This window comes from Lissotriton vulgaris, chromosome 7, assembly GCF_964263255.1.
Source record: "Lissotriton vulgaris chromosome 7, aLisVul1.2, whole genome shotgun sequence".
Taxonomy (NCBI): domain Eukaryota; kingdom Metazoa; phylum Chordata; class Amphibia; order Caudata; family Salamandridae; genus Lissotriton; species Lissotriton vulgaris.
Genome location: NC_141695.1, coordinates 1,742,388,766 through 1,742,405,840, shown reverse-complemented (window position 1 = coordinate 1,742,405,840; position 17,075 = coordinate 1,742,388,766). Strand labels below are relative to the sequence as shown.

The window sequence follows — 17,075 nt, the reverse complement described above, 5'->3', positions numbered from 1 at the left end:
ACAGCTGTTTTGTCACTCTGTCAAGTTTGTTGTTAGGAGGGCATTGCTACGTGGATAAAGTAGAGGGTATGTGGGTTTCCTCCTTTATTCATCCATTCCTCTCCAATCGTCTTTTCCATTTCCACTGGAATCTACACTGGTCAGAACTTATTGCCTTCTCTCCTTCCTGGTCTAGTGAGACCAGTGTAGGCTTAGTTTTTTTACCAATAGATCCTCTCTTCTCATTGTGCTTCTATCGTGGTTCTCCCTAATTTCTTCCCACTAGCTCTCTGAAGTACCAGCGGTAATGATGGTCGCACATTATCATTAAATATAATAATTGCATGTGGAGTCCATTGTTGAAAGTTGTGTCTGTGTTCCTTGGGAGGGATGCACACATCTCAACCATTGTTGGTATGGAGAATGTGTTGTTCTACCTCTCAAGTGAGAAGTGCTTTGAATTTACGGACTCCCAATCCTGCATATCTCTCTCTCCTTCGTTTGCGGCTCTTTCACTTACTACCTCCAACATTAACTGATCTATACAAAGGGATGCACCATTAAATTGTTTTATTCATCGCTGCTTTCTTGTCCACCTTTTCCCACATTCGCTGTTCACTTCAGGACACTGTGGTGGCCCTCCATGGACTTGCAAATTATGGCGCTGCCACCTACGTGAAGAACGGAGAAAGTTCAGTGGCAGTAAGTCATGAAACCAAAGTCGAGAGCCACTTCCACGTAGATGATGGTAACAGGCTCCTGCTCCAGCGTTCCAAGCTTTCGCATGTGCCCGGAGACTATAATGTGGAGGTGAAGGGAACTGGCTGTGTCTACACACAGGTGAGTCATTGCCCATGTGCACAATGGGAAGAGAGCAAAACCAAGGGGAACGTCCCTTACAACGGAACATTTACAACGAAGTACCGTTTCGACGCAGGTTTAACAACGAAAGTCATTACAACGACTTTCGCTGGAGGGCGCTCTAGGATAGGTAATAGTTTAATTTACTATCCAACACCTTCCCTATTATCCATGGGGACTGGAGTTGGAATAGTAAATTAAACTATTTACTATCCAGCGGCCCCCAACGCAAGTCGTTGTAACGACTTGCGTTGAAAAACCTGTGTCGTAACGGTACGCGTTGTAAAAGCACGCGTTGTACTGTCATACATCCCAAAACCAAGCATGGGCACTCTGGGTAAAAGACCTGGAACAACATGGCTTATTGCTAAAATACTGGCAGTTTGGTAGGGTAGATTTTAATGAACCCATTTGTTCTTACCACCAGTACCACCTATACAGTGTTAGCCAATTAGCCATTCTGTTAAAGGAATTATGGGGGTGATTCTAAGGTAATCGAACATGAAATGGAACCAGAAGACATCTGCAAGTAGGAAGCGACCGAACCCTGCTCAGTCGCAATCGTATACTTCACTATGGGAGCATGCATTCCAAATGGAATGCATGCTCTCATAGAAAAGAGCAAAGGTGCAGTTCATCCCTGCACCCGGTGGCAGGGATCAGCAGGGGGGCCTCATAGGTGCCTACTAGGCCACCATTCGGCGGCCTCACACCCATGGGGGCTCTGCTGGGGGCCCCAAAGACAGTTTCCCACTACCTTTTTGTGTTGGAAAGGCCAGCACAAAAAGTCAGTGGGAAACTGCCATCATACTCCCCCACCCGGAAAGAGCCGGCCGGGGGAGTACTGAAGGGTTTCTGGATGGGGAACAGGCTCTCTGAGCCCCTCTGAAGCCATCCGGAAAACCGAGTTGGATTCCTTTCCGACTGAGCCCATCAGAATGGCTCGGTCGGAAAGGAATCCAACCGGCTCATTCCGATGCGGGCAGGAGGTCTCCGACCGACAGTCAGTGCCCTTCCTGCCCGCATCGGAATTAGCCCCTATGTGTCCGATGCTCTCAACTATTGTCAAAAAGATGGAGTGGGTTTCACTAAAACCAACTGATTTGCTTCTATCGGTGTCTATTCGTGCACGGTTTGAGGTGCATGTCTAGGTGCTGCTACCTGAAGCAGAAGGGGGATTTATGAGTCGCAAGTCGGAAAGGGGCAGGGAAGAATACATATGTCTGGGAAAACCAGCTCGAGGGTCAAAGGGATGATGGGGTGCAAAGCTGGCTTTAGGATAGTGAGACCGTGGGGGCCACACTGGGCCCTGACCTGGGGAGGGGGTGGTGACCTTACGGAGGTGCTGTGTTTAGCAATAAGTTAATATTGAAAAACACCTGCAGCAGAGTTACTTGTGCTTCGAGCTTTTAGGCAGCATTAAAAATGTCAAGATAGCTCTTGGGGTTAATGTTCCTGCTGGAGAGAGTGCTCAGAGCTTTGTCTATGGGCAGTTTTCACTTGCTTAAATGAGTGCAGAGGGTCAATGTGCCTGCTGCAAAGAACTCACACTGTGCAGATCACAGATCTGTATTTTATCTGGATAGCTGAGTGAATTACTGCTTTTGTCACAGAGATCCTTTTGTCACCACAGTTCATAAGATACAACCCTAATATAGATCAGTGCCTGTTACCAATGTTAATAAAAGCGATGCATGCAAACTCCATTAAATAGGTTAGGACATTATGGGGCCTATTAGGATGGCGGGCGGACTTTGTCCGCCCATCATCGTACTGGGGTTTGTGACCGCCACCATAAGGGCGGGGGTCCCATGGGGGGTATTAGGATGTGCCCGCCACAGTGGCGGGCGCATCTTGCATTTTTAGCATTGTGGCGGGCGGCGCTCTCAGCACCACCCACCACAATGCTAAAAATGCATTCATGCATTTGCATAGACAAAGCGGCAGGCACTGCGTGGTGCCTGCCGCTTTGTTTATACAAATGCAGGGGGGTAACACAGGTACCCCCCGTGTGCACCCCCACCTCGCCTTCACTCTAGGGGCCCGTAGGGGGCCCCCAGAGTGAAGACCGCATGCCTTTCCGTGGCAGCATCGCCGCCGCAGAAAGGCATCTAAACAAGCCCATCATAATATGGTTGGAGGTGTCTATTAGACACCGCCACCATATTGAACCTTTTCTGCCCCGGTCGCAAGGCGACCGTGGCGGAAATACGGCGGACGGTCTTTCCGTCCGCCGCCATATTAGGATTTAACAACAAGGGGTGGTGATGGACAGAGTTTCTGAATTAAGCAGAATACTCTCACCGAGTCAAGAGATCAGGGCTAGATCCAACACCCTTTTTTAGCTCACTGCACCATCCCAGCTCAGAACCTGGCTATATGCAAATTAGTCTGTTCCTGTCCCAGTGCATGATGGGAACAGGGCAAACCAAACTACCAAGCCAATTCTTACACTGGGAAGGAAACAAGCTTCCGGGGACCGGTTTTTGGCATTTCAGCCGTCGTCGGCCCGGCTTGCTTGAATCCTGATGGTGCAATGAGCAAGAGACTCACATCTGAGTATACCCTTCCACGCTTAGGGTGGACAAAATATTTAACAACAAGGGGTGGTGATGGAGAGAGTTTCTGAATTAAGCAGAATACTCTCACCCAGTCAAGAGATCAGGGCTAGATCCAACACCGTTTTTTAGCTCACTGCACCATCCCAGCTCAGAACCTGGCTATATGCAAATTAGTCTGTTCCTGTCCCAGTGCATGATGGGAACAGGGCAAACCAAACTACCAAGCCAATTCTTACACTGGGAAGGAAACAAGCTTCCGGGGACCGGTTTCTGGCATTTCAGCCGTCGTCGGCCCGGCTTGCCTGAATCCTGATGGTGCAATAAGCAAGGGACTCACATCTGAGTATACCCTTCCACGCTTAGGGTGGACAAAATATTTAACAACAAGGGGTGGTGATAGACAGAGTTTCTGAATTAAGCAGAATACTCTCACCCAGTCAAGAGATCAGAGCTAGATCCAACACCGTTTTTTAGCTCACTGCACCATCCCAGCTCAGAACCTGGCTATATGCAAATTAGTCTGTTCCTGTCCCAGTGCATGATGGGAACAGGGCAAACCAAACTACCAAGCCAATTCTTACACTGGGAAGGAAACAAGCTTCCGGGGACCGGTTTCTGGCATTTCAGCCGTCGTCGGCCCGGCTTGCTTGAATCCTGATGGTGCAATGAGCAAGGGACTCACATCTGAGCTACCGCCAGCCTGGCGGGGGCAATCCGCCCGCCTTCCTAATGGGCCCCTATGTTTTTTCCCAAGTCTTTTCCTGATGTTGCTGAAATGTGGTTGTTTGGGTAGATATACATTTTTATTAGTAAAGTCAGCCTTTACCAGCGCTTTAAAACAAATTAAAAGTATGTGAGAGAGTGTCCATGGAGAGATGAGGAGCACCTTTGCCTGGTGGTCATGAGGTAATCTGAGCAGGAGGTCATGGAGGGAGGCGCCAATAATTATTGTTGCGTCGGGCGCAACAGTGCTACAGCCGGCCCAGATGGGGTGTTGGTGGAGGTTGAGAGTAAGGAAGGGATGAAGTGATAAGGAGTGGGATAAAGAAGGATAATTTGGAAGGATGAGGTTATAGGAGTTGTGCAAGGATGAATGTTTAATAAGTTTGCACTTGTTAAATTGTGCTTTACTCTGGGATTACAGCCCCTAGGGAAACAGGAAATGATTTAGTGAAAGGAGGGACAAAAGCAATATTTTAGTTTTCAATGAGTTAGGCAGTCAGAAATAGGCACATGCCCAGATGATAGATTCCAGAGACAGGAGAAGCTCACCAAAGGAATGACTTGCCTAAAGCCACTGATGAGAGGAAACAAAGTAGAGAAAAAGACATAGCACCTTTCCGTAATTGTCTTACAGTCTACCCTCCGATACAATATTCCACATCCAACTGGAGACGCTCCATTTGATCTGCATGCTTGGACCGTACCGAATATCTGCAACCAGAAGTCTGAGAAGACCTTTGAAGTCCATGTGAACGTCAGGTACGTTGGAGTTGGTCTTGTCTTAGGGTAGGTTAAAGTCCAACATAAGCAAGAACGTTAATAAAGTGATCTTGATTCTGAAGGACAGCAATGTCAGGGGTAGTTTCCTCAGGGTCATCTCAGTTTCCTGACACACCATAGTGTGCTGTGGTGCTTCAGGCTTTGAGTCCACTTTGCAGAGTGACTTTCTGTCAGGTGGTGTTAAGTCCAGGTAGCAGTTTGAGGATTTGACTGGTGGTATTGAGTCCTCTTTGCAGCTTTTGAGGGCCATACTGGTGGAACTGAGTCCACTCTGCAGACTGTCGACCAGTTAGAGGACCCGACAGATGTTTATAGTCACATTGCAGCTTAAGAACCTTACATGTGCTATTGGGCCCACTTTGCAGACTGTGGACCTGTCATTTGGTAATGAGTGCACTTTGCATCCTGTAGACCTCAGGTAGTACCGGGTCCAGTTTGCAGTTTAAGGCACTGACAGGTGGTACTGATTCTCCTTTAAAGCATAAAGATGTGAATGAGAGAGGCACCCCGCTGGCATCTCTTCGCAGACAGCGTGACCAATCTGCCCTCTCCATGGTAGCACATCATAAACAAAGAATGAGAGAGGCACCCCCCTGGTTTCTCTTTGTAGAGATTGTGAGCACTCTGTTCCTCTCCCTCTCTATGGTAGCACGTCATAGACAAAGAATGAGAGAGGCGCCCTCTGGCATCTCTTTGTAGACAGTGTGGCCAGTCTGTCCGCTCTATGGTAGCACGTCATAGACAAAAAATGAGAGAGGCGCCCTCTGGCATCTCTTTGTAGACAGTGTGGCCACTCTGTCCGCTCTATGGTAGCACGTCATAGACAAAGAATGAGAGAGGCGCCCTCTGGCATCTCTTTACAGACAGTGGAACCACTCTGTCCTCTCTATGGTAGCACGTCATAAACAAAGAATGAGAGAGGCACCCCCCTGGTATCTCTTTGTAGAGATTGTGAGCACTCTGTTCCTCTCCCTCTCTATGGTAGCACGTCATAGACAAAGAATGAGAGAGGCGCCCTCTGGCATCTCTTTACAGACAGTGGAACCACTCTGTCCTCTCTATGGTAGCACGTCATAAACAAAGAATGAGAGAGGCGCCCTCTGGCATCTCTTTGCAGACAGTGTGACCAGTCTGTCCGCTCTATGGTAGCACGTCATAGACAAAAAATGAGAGAGGCGCCCTCTGGCATCTCTTTGTAGACAGTGTGGCCACTCTGTCCGCTCTATGGTAGCACGTCATAGACAAAGAATGAGAGAGGCGCCCTCTGGCATCTCTTTACAGACAGTGGAACCACTCTGTCCTCTCTATGGTAGCACGTCATAAACAAAGAATGAGAGAGGCACCCCCCTGGTATCTCTTTGTAGAGATTGTGAGCACTCTGTTCCTCTCCCTCTCTATGGTAGCACGTCATAGACAAAGAATGAGAGAGGCGCCCTCTGGCATCTCTTTGCAGACAGTGTGACCACTCTGTCCCTCTCTATGGTAGCACGTCATAAACAAAGAATAAGAGTGGCACCCCACTGTTATCTCTTGCAGACAGTGTGTCCACTGTATCCCTCTCTATGATAGCATGTCATAGACAAAGGAGGAGAGAGACACGCTTAGCAGATCGTAGCAGAGCATATGACCTCACTCCTTACCCCACGTGTATTCAAATGTGATTATATTCAGTGTTACAATACACTGTGGTATCTAATGACTGCACACACACTGGAAGAGAGAGGCAATATCTTATTGTGAAATCTAATGAACGAAAACTGAGGTTTAAATGTCTTTTACAAAACATGACCAGTAAATGCCTGTGACTTTGGTGGGATTCTGTCTAATACAGTTCTTGGCTATTTGCTGTCACAGCAATAGACACACCTCTTCTTTTCCACTGTATGAGACGCCAGATCTGTCTGCTATGCTGTCAGTTTCCCTTCTGCTGTAAAACCCCTCTCACTTTCAATGTTTCTTCTAGTTACGTCGGTAAACGTCCATCCTCAAATATGGCGGTCGTGGATGTGAAAATGCCCTCTGGCTTCATCCCTGTAAAGTCTACAGTGAAAAAGGTAATCTTTCAATACCAGATTTATGTTCCTTATCTTTTTAAATAATGGTTTGTAGAGTCATTTGTGGTTGTGAGTGCAGCATCACTGCATTCCAAAACATGAATGGATGGGGAGTTTTTAAGTATCTGATCTTGCCGGGAGCAGATTCTCTGTTTGCATATCCACACACTTCTTGGAAAGGGGCTGTTTTATTATATGAGGGTTCCCATTGTGACCACATTTCCAGTTCTTTCAAGTTCCTGTGTTTAAACCTGGCTTCATCTATAGATTTCAGTCACTATTATTAGACTGCGGTTCTTAATTTGATCTTTAGCTTTATATCCTCTTCTGTTATTAATCTAAGATTCCTCACTCAGTTGAAATCTTGTTTATTTATTAGCTAATTTTGCATATTTGTAATGCCTGAAATATGGCACCTGGAGAGATGGCTGGGAAAGGACATAGGGTACGGTAACTGTAATTAGAGATCAAGGGGGACTTCAGAGGGTGTGTGGAGGATTTTGAAGATTAACACCAGAACTTTATATTGCCATCTTTCTCTGGCTGAAAGCAAGTGGAGAGCATTCAAAACAAGTAAAAGCCATCTAAGGCAGCAGCTTTTAGCTGCAAAATTCTAATAGAATGTGTATTATAGTTTTTTGACTAGGGAAGAACGGATGCGCTTGAGCACAGTTTGGAAAAGTGGTCCTTTATGTTGCAAATCCACTTTAATGTGAGGTTGCCATCTGAAAAGATAGAATTGATGGATGAATCAGGGGAAATGTGCTGATCCAATTCTTGTATCCTTAGTTGGGGGCTAATGTTGTGTCACAAGATTACTTGAATAGGGCAGTATGTGCATACATTGATGAATAGCAGAACTGGAGATCGCGAGTTTGGTTTTCACATTATTTATGCAAAGCGTCTTCTCATTCATCGTTATCGAGGATGAGCGCCCTGAGAATACTTATATGGATCCATTGTAAAGGTAGTGCTCAAACCACTGAGTAGGGGTACTCTAACCTAAGACTGGTGACATTGGTAATTGGAGTTGGATTTATATAGCACTTACTTCCTCTGACGAGGCATTGAAGGGCTTTATGGTGAGTAGCCCTCTGGTCCAGAACACAAGGTTTGTGGATATTCTAGTGGTCATGGTTTGTTTTTGGAATTAGTCATGGGCATGCAAGAAAAAAATTCCACAAATTTACTCCAGTCTTTTTATATATATATATATATATATATATATATATATATATATATATATATATATATATATATATATATATATATATATATATATATATATATATATATATATATTAATTCCAGGTAGGTGTGATCATTAGAAGGGTTATCTGGTTTCAGTTAAATTATTGGTGAGTTTGGTAGTCTGGTGGTGAATATTTAATGTCAGATTAAAGGGAGAAGGCTTTAAAGAGGAGTGGTCATTGAGCAATGAAAACACGTATCAGCCAGTTGCAGAATTATAATAAGAAGGATTGAGGCAGCAGGCACGAGACTGACAGGAGGCTAGACTCAGAAATAGAAGGAATGCAGAGAAGGCAAGCAGAGGGTCACTCTGAAGTAGGAAAGTAAGTTGAGTTAAATTTTTCATGCAAGGAATTAGGAGTATAGTAGAAAAAGGCTTGCTGAGATAGAAAGCAATCGGAAAATGTAAGCTGGAGAAAGAAACAACATTATACATAGTGGTCCATATCCGGGGCAGACAGATTAAATATGTGACCCCTGAGTGTACACATCATTGAAATATTAAGAGCCCTAGGGGCAAGGACTAAGGGTGACAACAGAGTTGATTCATTACACATCCACTGAGTCAGAGAAGATGCACTGTGTGATGCTTAGATCTTCATGGAGGGCCACAATGAGCTGGGCATCACACAGACTTAGTAGAGTGCCTAATGGTTCTTCATGAGGGGCTTTTAAGAGGCAGGTAGCTGCGCAGGCACTAGAAGAGCAAGATAAGTCAATATCTCGTCTTAAATTTATTAGTGTGTCACTTTCCCTGTCACACTTTATGTCTTTCTTTCCATTCTTTTTGGATTGCTTCTGTGCTCTATCATTGTTCCTGCTTTGCAAGTGAGATATTGATTATAATGTTTTTGTCCTTTTTGAGGTGTTGATGTCTTATTTTCAACTGTGTGCTGTTATGCCTGTGCCTAAGATAGTATAAGCTTAATGGCTTTTACCCAAGTGTCACATCTTCCTTTACAAGGTATGCAATTAGAAAGTGGGCCTTCAGAATGGTACTTTGTTTTAGGTCTCTCTCTATGCTTTCCTATGATTCATGTGGGCACTGATACATTAAGTACAGACCATAGAACCTCAAAATCTGAATTTGAATGCCGAGTTTCCCAATTCATCAAAAGTGTGTGGTCTTGGCACACCATTCTGACTCCCAGATCCTCAGATTCTAGTTATTCAAAAGTTGGGTGACAGAGAAAACTAACCATTTGCATTTAACATATGATCAGTAATCAAATCCAATATGCACACCACAAAATTAGTAGTAATAATTATTAGTACCTAAGCAATCTGTGGTAGTCTGTGGTATGCCCTGAGCAGTCATGCTTTTTCTTGTTTCTAGATTTGGAGTTCATTTTTGTCACCAATTTTCCTTCTATCCTATTTCCTTCTAGCTGGACCACTGGTCGGGCATTGGACGGACAGAGGTCCACCCTAACAACGCCATTATTTACCTGGAACATGTAAGTATTTTACAGTTCTTGGACTTAAATGTGGGCAACCAAGAGTATTTATTCATATTTTACTGTCAAGAAGGCACACAAGTAGATAGCCACCAAACCCTGTTGCCTTTATCCTTATGAATACTATTTTACAAATGCATTGATGTAAAAACACACACATGAAACGAGAAGAAAAAGCAAAATAGCAGTATCGTGAGGCCCTGACAGGCGGCCCATATTTAGTGATCCCTGCCTGCTCGCTGGGGATCTCTAAACCCATCCGCACAGTTACTGGCACGGTAGTTGCACTTAAGGAAGAGAAGTTTGCTGAGCAAGTGTCATATTTGTTTTGACCACTCTAAAAAGTGGGGGATTGTTTTTCAAAATAAATATATAATTGGTTTCTGTTGTGCATGGAGATTGGTCTCTACAAATTGGGCCTAATAGAATCCCATCATGGCAGACTCAGGCAGGTCAATCTAGTGACTGTATGCCCTCCTTAGGTGGAGCGGATATGATTAATTCCTAGTGGTTTTGAACGCGGAAGCAACATGAGGCACCACTGCCAAAAAACCAACAGTTTCTGAACCTCTAAAATGGGTGAGGGAAGTACAGGTTTTTGCAGATGGGGCATCTGGGAATTTTTTGGTGATTACAGGATGGTCACCAAACTCTGTAATACATCCTAATAGTTTTTTTAAATCATATATTTGAACTTCAGGTGAGTTGGTATTTTTATTTATTTTTCATGTACTCAATTGCCACTGGTACATTACTTTAGAAAACATAACACACTGTTCCTGTGCTTCTCTCGCATCCATAATATTTATCAGGGATGGTTCTATCATTAGGCCACTGCTCAATTAGATTTCGCCAAACTGTTTATTACAAGAAGAATATCCTTTGAAATCTCATGTAAGAATTATTACAGGCAAGAAATGAGTGATCCTATGTCAGTCAGAAAGTTTGATATTCATTTAATTGCAGAACATATGTAAGTAATGACCACAGTGAATTCTGGCTTTATGAGAACCAAGAACAGCGTCACTGGTAGCCTTTGCTTTACGAAATGAAAATGAAACAAACTGAGTCCAAAAGCAAAGTGAAATGATGCTGGCCTCCATTTTGTCTTCTGCAGGTCTCCAATGCTACCATCTCCTTTTGGTTCTCAGTTGAGCAGGACTTTGAAGTGAGACATAGGAAACCGGCTATGGTCACAGTAACTGATTACTATGAAACAGGTAGATTTTTGCATTAATTTCACCGGTTTGAGCTTTAGGGTACAATTATTCTCCATGCGTGTGGGAAGCAAGGTGCTGAATGCACCAAACGCTTGATTTGTGCAAATGACCTTTAGCAGAAGGATGTTGCCGAATGCAGGGATGGTTGCATTTTATATACACAATGCTAGTTTACCAGTATGCAAGGCCCTTACTCTAGGAACCTTGTGAAGGCAGGTTGTGACTATGTTTGAAGAATATTTTAATTTCAAAGAAATTTTAAGCAGAGTTGCCAGCTGCAGGCATGGGAAATTATTTCCATGAATCTCACCACTTACTGTGTTGTTGTCTTGTGTACAGGTCACAATATCCTGAGGAGACTCTAGTAGTTATGATCATCTGATACCCCAGGGCTCGTCATCACACAATAGGGAGAGGAGGAGAGTTCTCCTGTTGAGGGGGGCTTTTGTGGCAAGTGGTGCCTTCTCAAATGTGGTGCCCAGGATCTGGAAAGGAGACCTCTTGCAAGAGAGATCTAGATCTTATATGAGCATGATTTTCTCAGTTGGCTTTCCGTAATTATCCCTCTTTTGTAGCGCAATTGTTATTATATATTTAATTTCCATTCATTGATGAACTGTGGAGTGAGTGGCATTTTGTTTACTTGCTAAGGGGATCTTTATGGAAGATCACCTGAGAGGGGAGACATCTGAGATGACTGAGATTGTTTCATGAACCAGTCACGCAATAAAGCTTCCAGATATTCAGCATTTCTGGACACATGTGGTAAGGTCAGATGGCAGATCTCAAATGTATCTGCGTTGAGGTAACACACATTGATAACCCCTCCCAGCAGCTTGTGAAGTGGGGCCCTAGTCTACCATATTTAAAAAATAGTCATTGGTCATGGGCTGAATTGGAAAGGTTGGGAGGTCCTGTCAGGTTAAGGCCCCTCTATGCTACAGGGGGATGCACTACACCACTGCTTTAAAGGACTGTTGTATCCCCCCTTTCTTGATAAAGCCCCTTGACCTAAAAGGTGCTAACTCAAAAGATTATTTTCTTGGTTTCAAGGCTCATGTTCTGCACTTTGGTAGAATAAATCAGAGTCACTATCCAATAGAATAAAACGAATATGGCATTATTTGTTATTTAGTGGTAAAATGTGTGAGACCATCAAAGCTAAATAAAATGTCCATATTATTTACATGTGAAACAGATAATATAATATCCACCGTCTAGTAGTAGAAATGAGTAGATCTAAATCATGTTTGTTGCAGTCCTATGGTGTCTGGAAGTAGTGAGTGTAATTGTTGAATCAATTGCTGAATCTTTCTTTTGTACAGATGACCAACTTGCTAAAGCAAGAGACAAAACTAAGCTTCTTTGTTAAATTACATGACCTATTTTTCTTTGTTTCAGATGAATTTGCTGTGGAGGATTACAGCACCCCCTGCAGTAAAGGTATGCATTTGGGTAATGCCTGATCTAGGTCATGACTGCATGATGCTCTTGTTAGGTGTATAATACTTTGATGATGCTCCAGAGGCTTTTTAATTGAGAGGTTTTTAAACTGAGGGGTGGAAACCCTTGTGGGTTGGTAAGAGATACTCAGGGGGGTCCACTGCTCTAGCAAATGTGAGAAGTGAAGTTGTCTCAAACTGTAGCTACAAAAGGGGCTTTAGTCTTGTAATAAATTAAAAAGCCTCTTTCGCACTAAGGTGGATGTAAAGGGATCTCTAGGTGTTGGAGTCATGAGAGGGAAAAGTTATTCCACTGAAAGTTATGTATTTGACAGATCTGATGACAAGCATGTTCTGAAAGGTCACCTCCTAGGCGTCTGGTTGATTGATCTTTGTTAGTGGGCTTGGATTCCTCCTAGGAAGGGTTTTGGGAACAGGGTCCAAGTCTAGAACCGAGTCTGTTTAGTCATAAGCAATGACGGGCATGAGGTGGAGTGATGAGTGGCAGAGTCTTGCAATTGGGAATGCTTCAAGACTAATGGCACACTGCAGTCCACTGATAGTTTTCTCTTATAAATGAGAGTCGATGGCACTTAAAAACTGCCAATAGAATATCCAACAAATAGAACCATAATCTCTATAAAATAATTCTCTCATGGTTACATGGTTGTCTTTTCTCTAGATCATGAGCAGGAGACCCACCACTGATGCTGTGTATGCAAAGAAGGAGATCCCCAAATGGAACACCAGACAATGATTGAGGTGCAGGCAATACCACCACACCCCCAGGGGATGAGGAGTCACTTTCTGGAGCTAAATAAATATCTGACAATAAAGCAAGATGTTCTGCTGCTGAGTTCTTTTCAGACATATTTTCTTGCATTTTGATGCCAATTATATCCTGATTTCCACCCTCTCTTCGGTCGTGCTTTGGTGGCTGAATGGTTTTTGTTCATTTTACTGAATGAAGGACTAGTGTTTTTCCCTAAATAAGTGGAAAAACAGTGTCAATGATTGTACCTTAGTATTATTGATGTTCAATGTGTTTACACCGTGACACCTAAAACCAGGGATGAAAAGGTAACGGGATGATGACTAACTAATGTTGGTAATGATGACAGCATGAATAATTGCATTGGTCATGATTGCCTGTCAACACATGAAGAGCTAGATGGTCCTCAGCTGTCGATGTTAACAGACACATGAGCAGGTAGATTTATCACTTTCCTCTTCCATTTTTATTGAAGAGATGGAGAGTTAGATGGGCATGATTCTCAGCTATTGATGTTTGTAGAGACATGAAAGGGTAGATTGATCATTGTCCTCTGCCATTGTTAGTGAAGAGTTTGTTTGGTCACTGTTCTCTGTCATTTTTTTATAGTGCTGCAGAGTTGGAGAGTGAGATGATTGGGGTTCTCTGTGGTTGACGTTGGCAAAGAGATTAATAGTTAGATGGATCATGATCCTCTGCCATCAATGTTTTAAAGAAATGAACAGTCAGATGAGTTCTAGTCTTCTGTCATTGGTAGTAAAGAGAGATGAGTAGTTACAGCCATTGAGTTGGTCTGCCGTGCATGTTAGTAAAAGGATAAAGAGCTAGATGGGTCATTGTTCTCTGTCATTGATGATGGTGCATTGTTTGAAGGATTAGATGGCCATGGTTCTCTACTATTGAAGTTGGTAAAGACATAAATCAAGATGGATTAAAGAAATGAAGAGTTGCATGAGTCGTGATTTTTTGCCTTTGATGGTTCTGAAGAGAAGAGTATGATGTGTCATTCTTCTCTACCATTGGCATTGAATAGGTGGAGAATTGGGCACTTATTTAGAGTTTGGTAGACCCTGGCAAAAAAGTGTAGAAGTACTCCACCAAACTTGGGTTCCTCCACTTTAGTGTTGTGGGAACTGCCATGTTGCCAACGATAGAGCTGGCATAGGGTCTGCTAAAGGAAGCCGTTGTCTGACAGCTTGTTAGATATTTGGCATTTAGTAAAGTTACCTCAGACCATCCCCCTCATTACCTCTGACTTACATTTGTGTTCTTGTCCTGGACTGCCATGGAAAGCATGGGAAAAATACTCCCAAGTCAGGGCACTGATGTTTTGAGGTTTGGTAATGCCAGGCCACCTATTTCTCGCGGTAAGGTAATAAACCTGTGGGCTCTACGTGGTCTTCCATACCCCCAAATAAAGCGGGCAAAAATGTTATTTATAGTTTTGCCCTTTTTATTTGTTTGTGAAAACAACAACATTTTCTGTATGGACAGATTGAACATGGTTCTTGCACAGCAAAGATTCAGCACCCTCAACGAAGACCCATGGTAGTTGTTCTGCTGAAGACACAGAGATATCTGCCGACATGGCAGAGATATCTCAATATTATAACAAGATATATTCAGAAAGGGCAGTGGAGTGTTTTCCTCCTCTAACCTGGCAGAGTAGAGTACAGTCCATCAAACTTTAAATATGCCCCTTAGATAAATCATTGGTTTCTGCCATGAATGGCGATGAAGATTTGAAGAATTATATCAGCTGTCGTTCTCTGCAGTTGGGGTCGTTAAGCGATGACAAGATAGTTGGGTCATGGTTCTCTGCCATTGATATTTTTTAAGTTATGTAGAGTTCTGAGGCATGAGTCTTTTATTGATTCTGGTGCTGTACATACTTGCGCTCTCTAGCGGTTAGAATGGATAAAGACATCCAGTTTGACAGACCCCACCCACAACTGTGCATCCAGGAAACTTGAAAAAAGGACCTTGAGGAAATATTCCTTGTCAATGTTGGACAGGGACTTTTAGCTTTCCTTTCCTACAGATGTGCATGGCCCACAAATGTAGTTCAAGGTACACACCGCCAGTATGACTTTGAAACATCTAGTGCCAACATGAGCCCTCCCCATCCCTACGTGGGTGATGTTGCATGCCAAATGTCCAAATGCCAAATAACATGTTTTTGAAGGAAGGCTCTAAACGCCAACTCTGAAATGCTGAATCTCAACACGTAGCCCTGGAGGTCATAGAAACTGACCATCTAAAACTAGCCAAAATATACAACACCACTTTCCTGGAACTCACAAGAACAGCCACAAGGAGTTGTCACTCTCTAAAGTTGATGGCATTTGGCTACTGGTGTATCTAGAGGCCTTGTCATCCACACAATGCAGCAGAAATATTCACAAAGCTGAAATAGAGGTTGCAAAAAAGGGATCTGACTGTTACTTCAACATCAGATTGCCCCAGCTTTGGTTTCATTGCGGGAAAACCTGTGCTCCACAAGAATCTCTACAGAATACACACTTAAGAGGAGATCTTCAGAAATATAACAGTCTTGTGGGTATTAATGCATGCTACCTCATCCTTTGTGCAAATGTAATAAACACAATTTCTGGAATGCCCACGTAGCCATGGCCGCTATTAGTCTAGCCATATGGACTCCATATTATTTTTCACTGAAACAAGATGGTGGTGATTCCGCCTCTCCTTCTTTCTAAAAATATTATTGTGAATAATCCAGACCATTGGCCTGCCTTTTTTTGCTTAAATCCACAGCACCCTCAGGGAAAAAGACTAAACACTTTAGATCGCAATGGGTCAATCTGATATCAAAGCCATAGGAATATAAAAATGAAATGCTTTTTTGTAGCCTATGAATGCTGTCTTGGGAAAAAGCCAAATGAATAGGAAACGTGGCACAATGGCTTACTCATTCAATAATGCAATACACATGAACCTCCACAGCATTTGTCATTGAGGGGGTTGGAGGTGTCGGTGAAATCTTTTACCAGAACGCAGGTCATCCAAATGCTAGGCATCTGTAGCCCGGGTGACGCAGTAAATATAATTAATAGGAGCGGCCCACATTTTGGTCCGTTGTACAACCTGTAGTTCAGAGACAGAAGCATAATGTATATTGCGTATATACGTTCTTGTGGTGCACCGATAAATACAGATTTGATGTAATGTTACTGGATCTTCTTCACTAATGGCAGGGGCAAGTCCTCTTTGATTGCAGAGTAATACCCAGAAGTGTCCCACCCCTTCTCTGAGCTTTAGCACAGTTAATTTTGAAGTGGCACCATGTACTTGCAAGCAGGAGTGAGGTCCGTCCTTCCAAACTTTCTTTAATTCCTAGCTTGAATGTATTAATCCTGGTTTATTTCTGTGGGTCAGTGTCATTAGTAGTTCCTACTTTCTTGAGAGCAAGAACAGGATTGCGCTCAGTATCCTAAGTTCACTCACATAGGTTAGGAGCCCAACAGTAGTGGCTCGCAGCACATCACCCACTTACTTACCCTCAGCTCTTGTGATCCTGGCAGCTCCAACACATACAGTTGTTTGTAGTCTGCCTACTGGTAGTTCAGACTTTGCCCAGTACAAGCCCAGATCCTGTCCTTGGTTCCCCGAAACCTTGGTACATCAACAAGGAAGAGACAACACTTCTCCCAGGGCTTCTTCTATCTCAACAGCTCCACCTTGAAAATAACCACTTACTGTTATATGTAAAACAATCCATATACCTTCATGCCAATTCTCCGTCGGGTAGTGTCTACAAGGGATTCAACATTCAGTGTTGAACTCTACAAGGACATTAATTCATTGAGTATCTGCACTATCCTATGATCGTCAATTTCTAAGGCGAATGTTCCACTGGTATTACATTACCAACCTCCTGTTTATCGCTGGCAGATGGAACGGTGGAGAGAAACCAAACATTGGTCCTTCTGGGAAGGTCTTTACAGCAGGGGCACA

At 43.5% G+C, this 17,075-nt stretch overlaps 1 protein-coding gene across 1 annotated transcript in view; it reads left to right on the top strand.

Moving 5' to 3' along the window:
- LOC147706550 (alpha-2-macroglobulin-like) overlaps positions 1 to 13,184 on the top strand; it is a 122,216-nt gene extending 109,032 nt beyond the window's left edge. The window contains exons 30-36 of the mRNA XM_086933017.1: positions 604 to 819; positions 4,759 to 4,883; positions 6,868 to 6,958; positions 9,598 to 9,666; positions 10,784 to 10,886; positions 12,288 to 12,329; positions 13,011 to 13,184. Of these exons, the coding sequence (XP_086789143.1) occupies positions 604 to 819; positions 4,759 to 4,883; positions 6,868 to 6,958; positions 9,598 to 9,666; positions 10,784 to 10,886; positions 12,288 to 12,329; positions 13,011 to 13,036 (672 nt within the window). The 3' untranslated portion in view covers positions 13,037 to 13,184. The remainder of the gene's footprint in view (positions 1 to 603; positions 820 to 4,758; positions 4,884 to 6,867; positions 6,959 to 9,597; positions 9,667 to 10,783; positions 10,887 to 12,287; positions 12,330 to 13,010) is intronic.
- Positions 13,185 to 17,075: the final 3,891 nt, after the last annotated feature.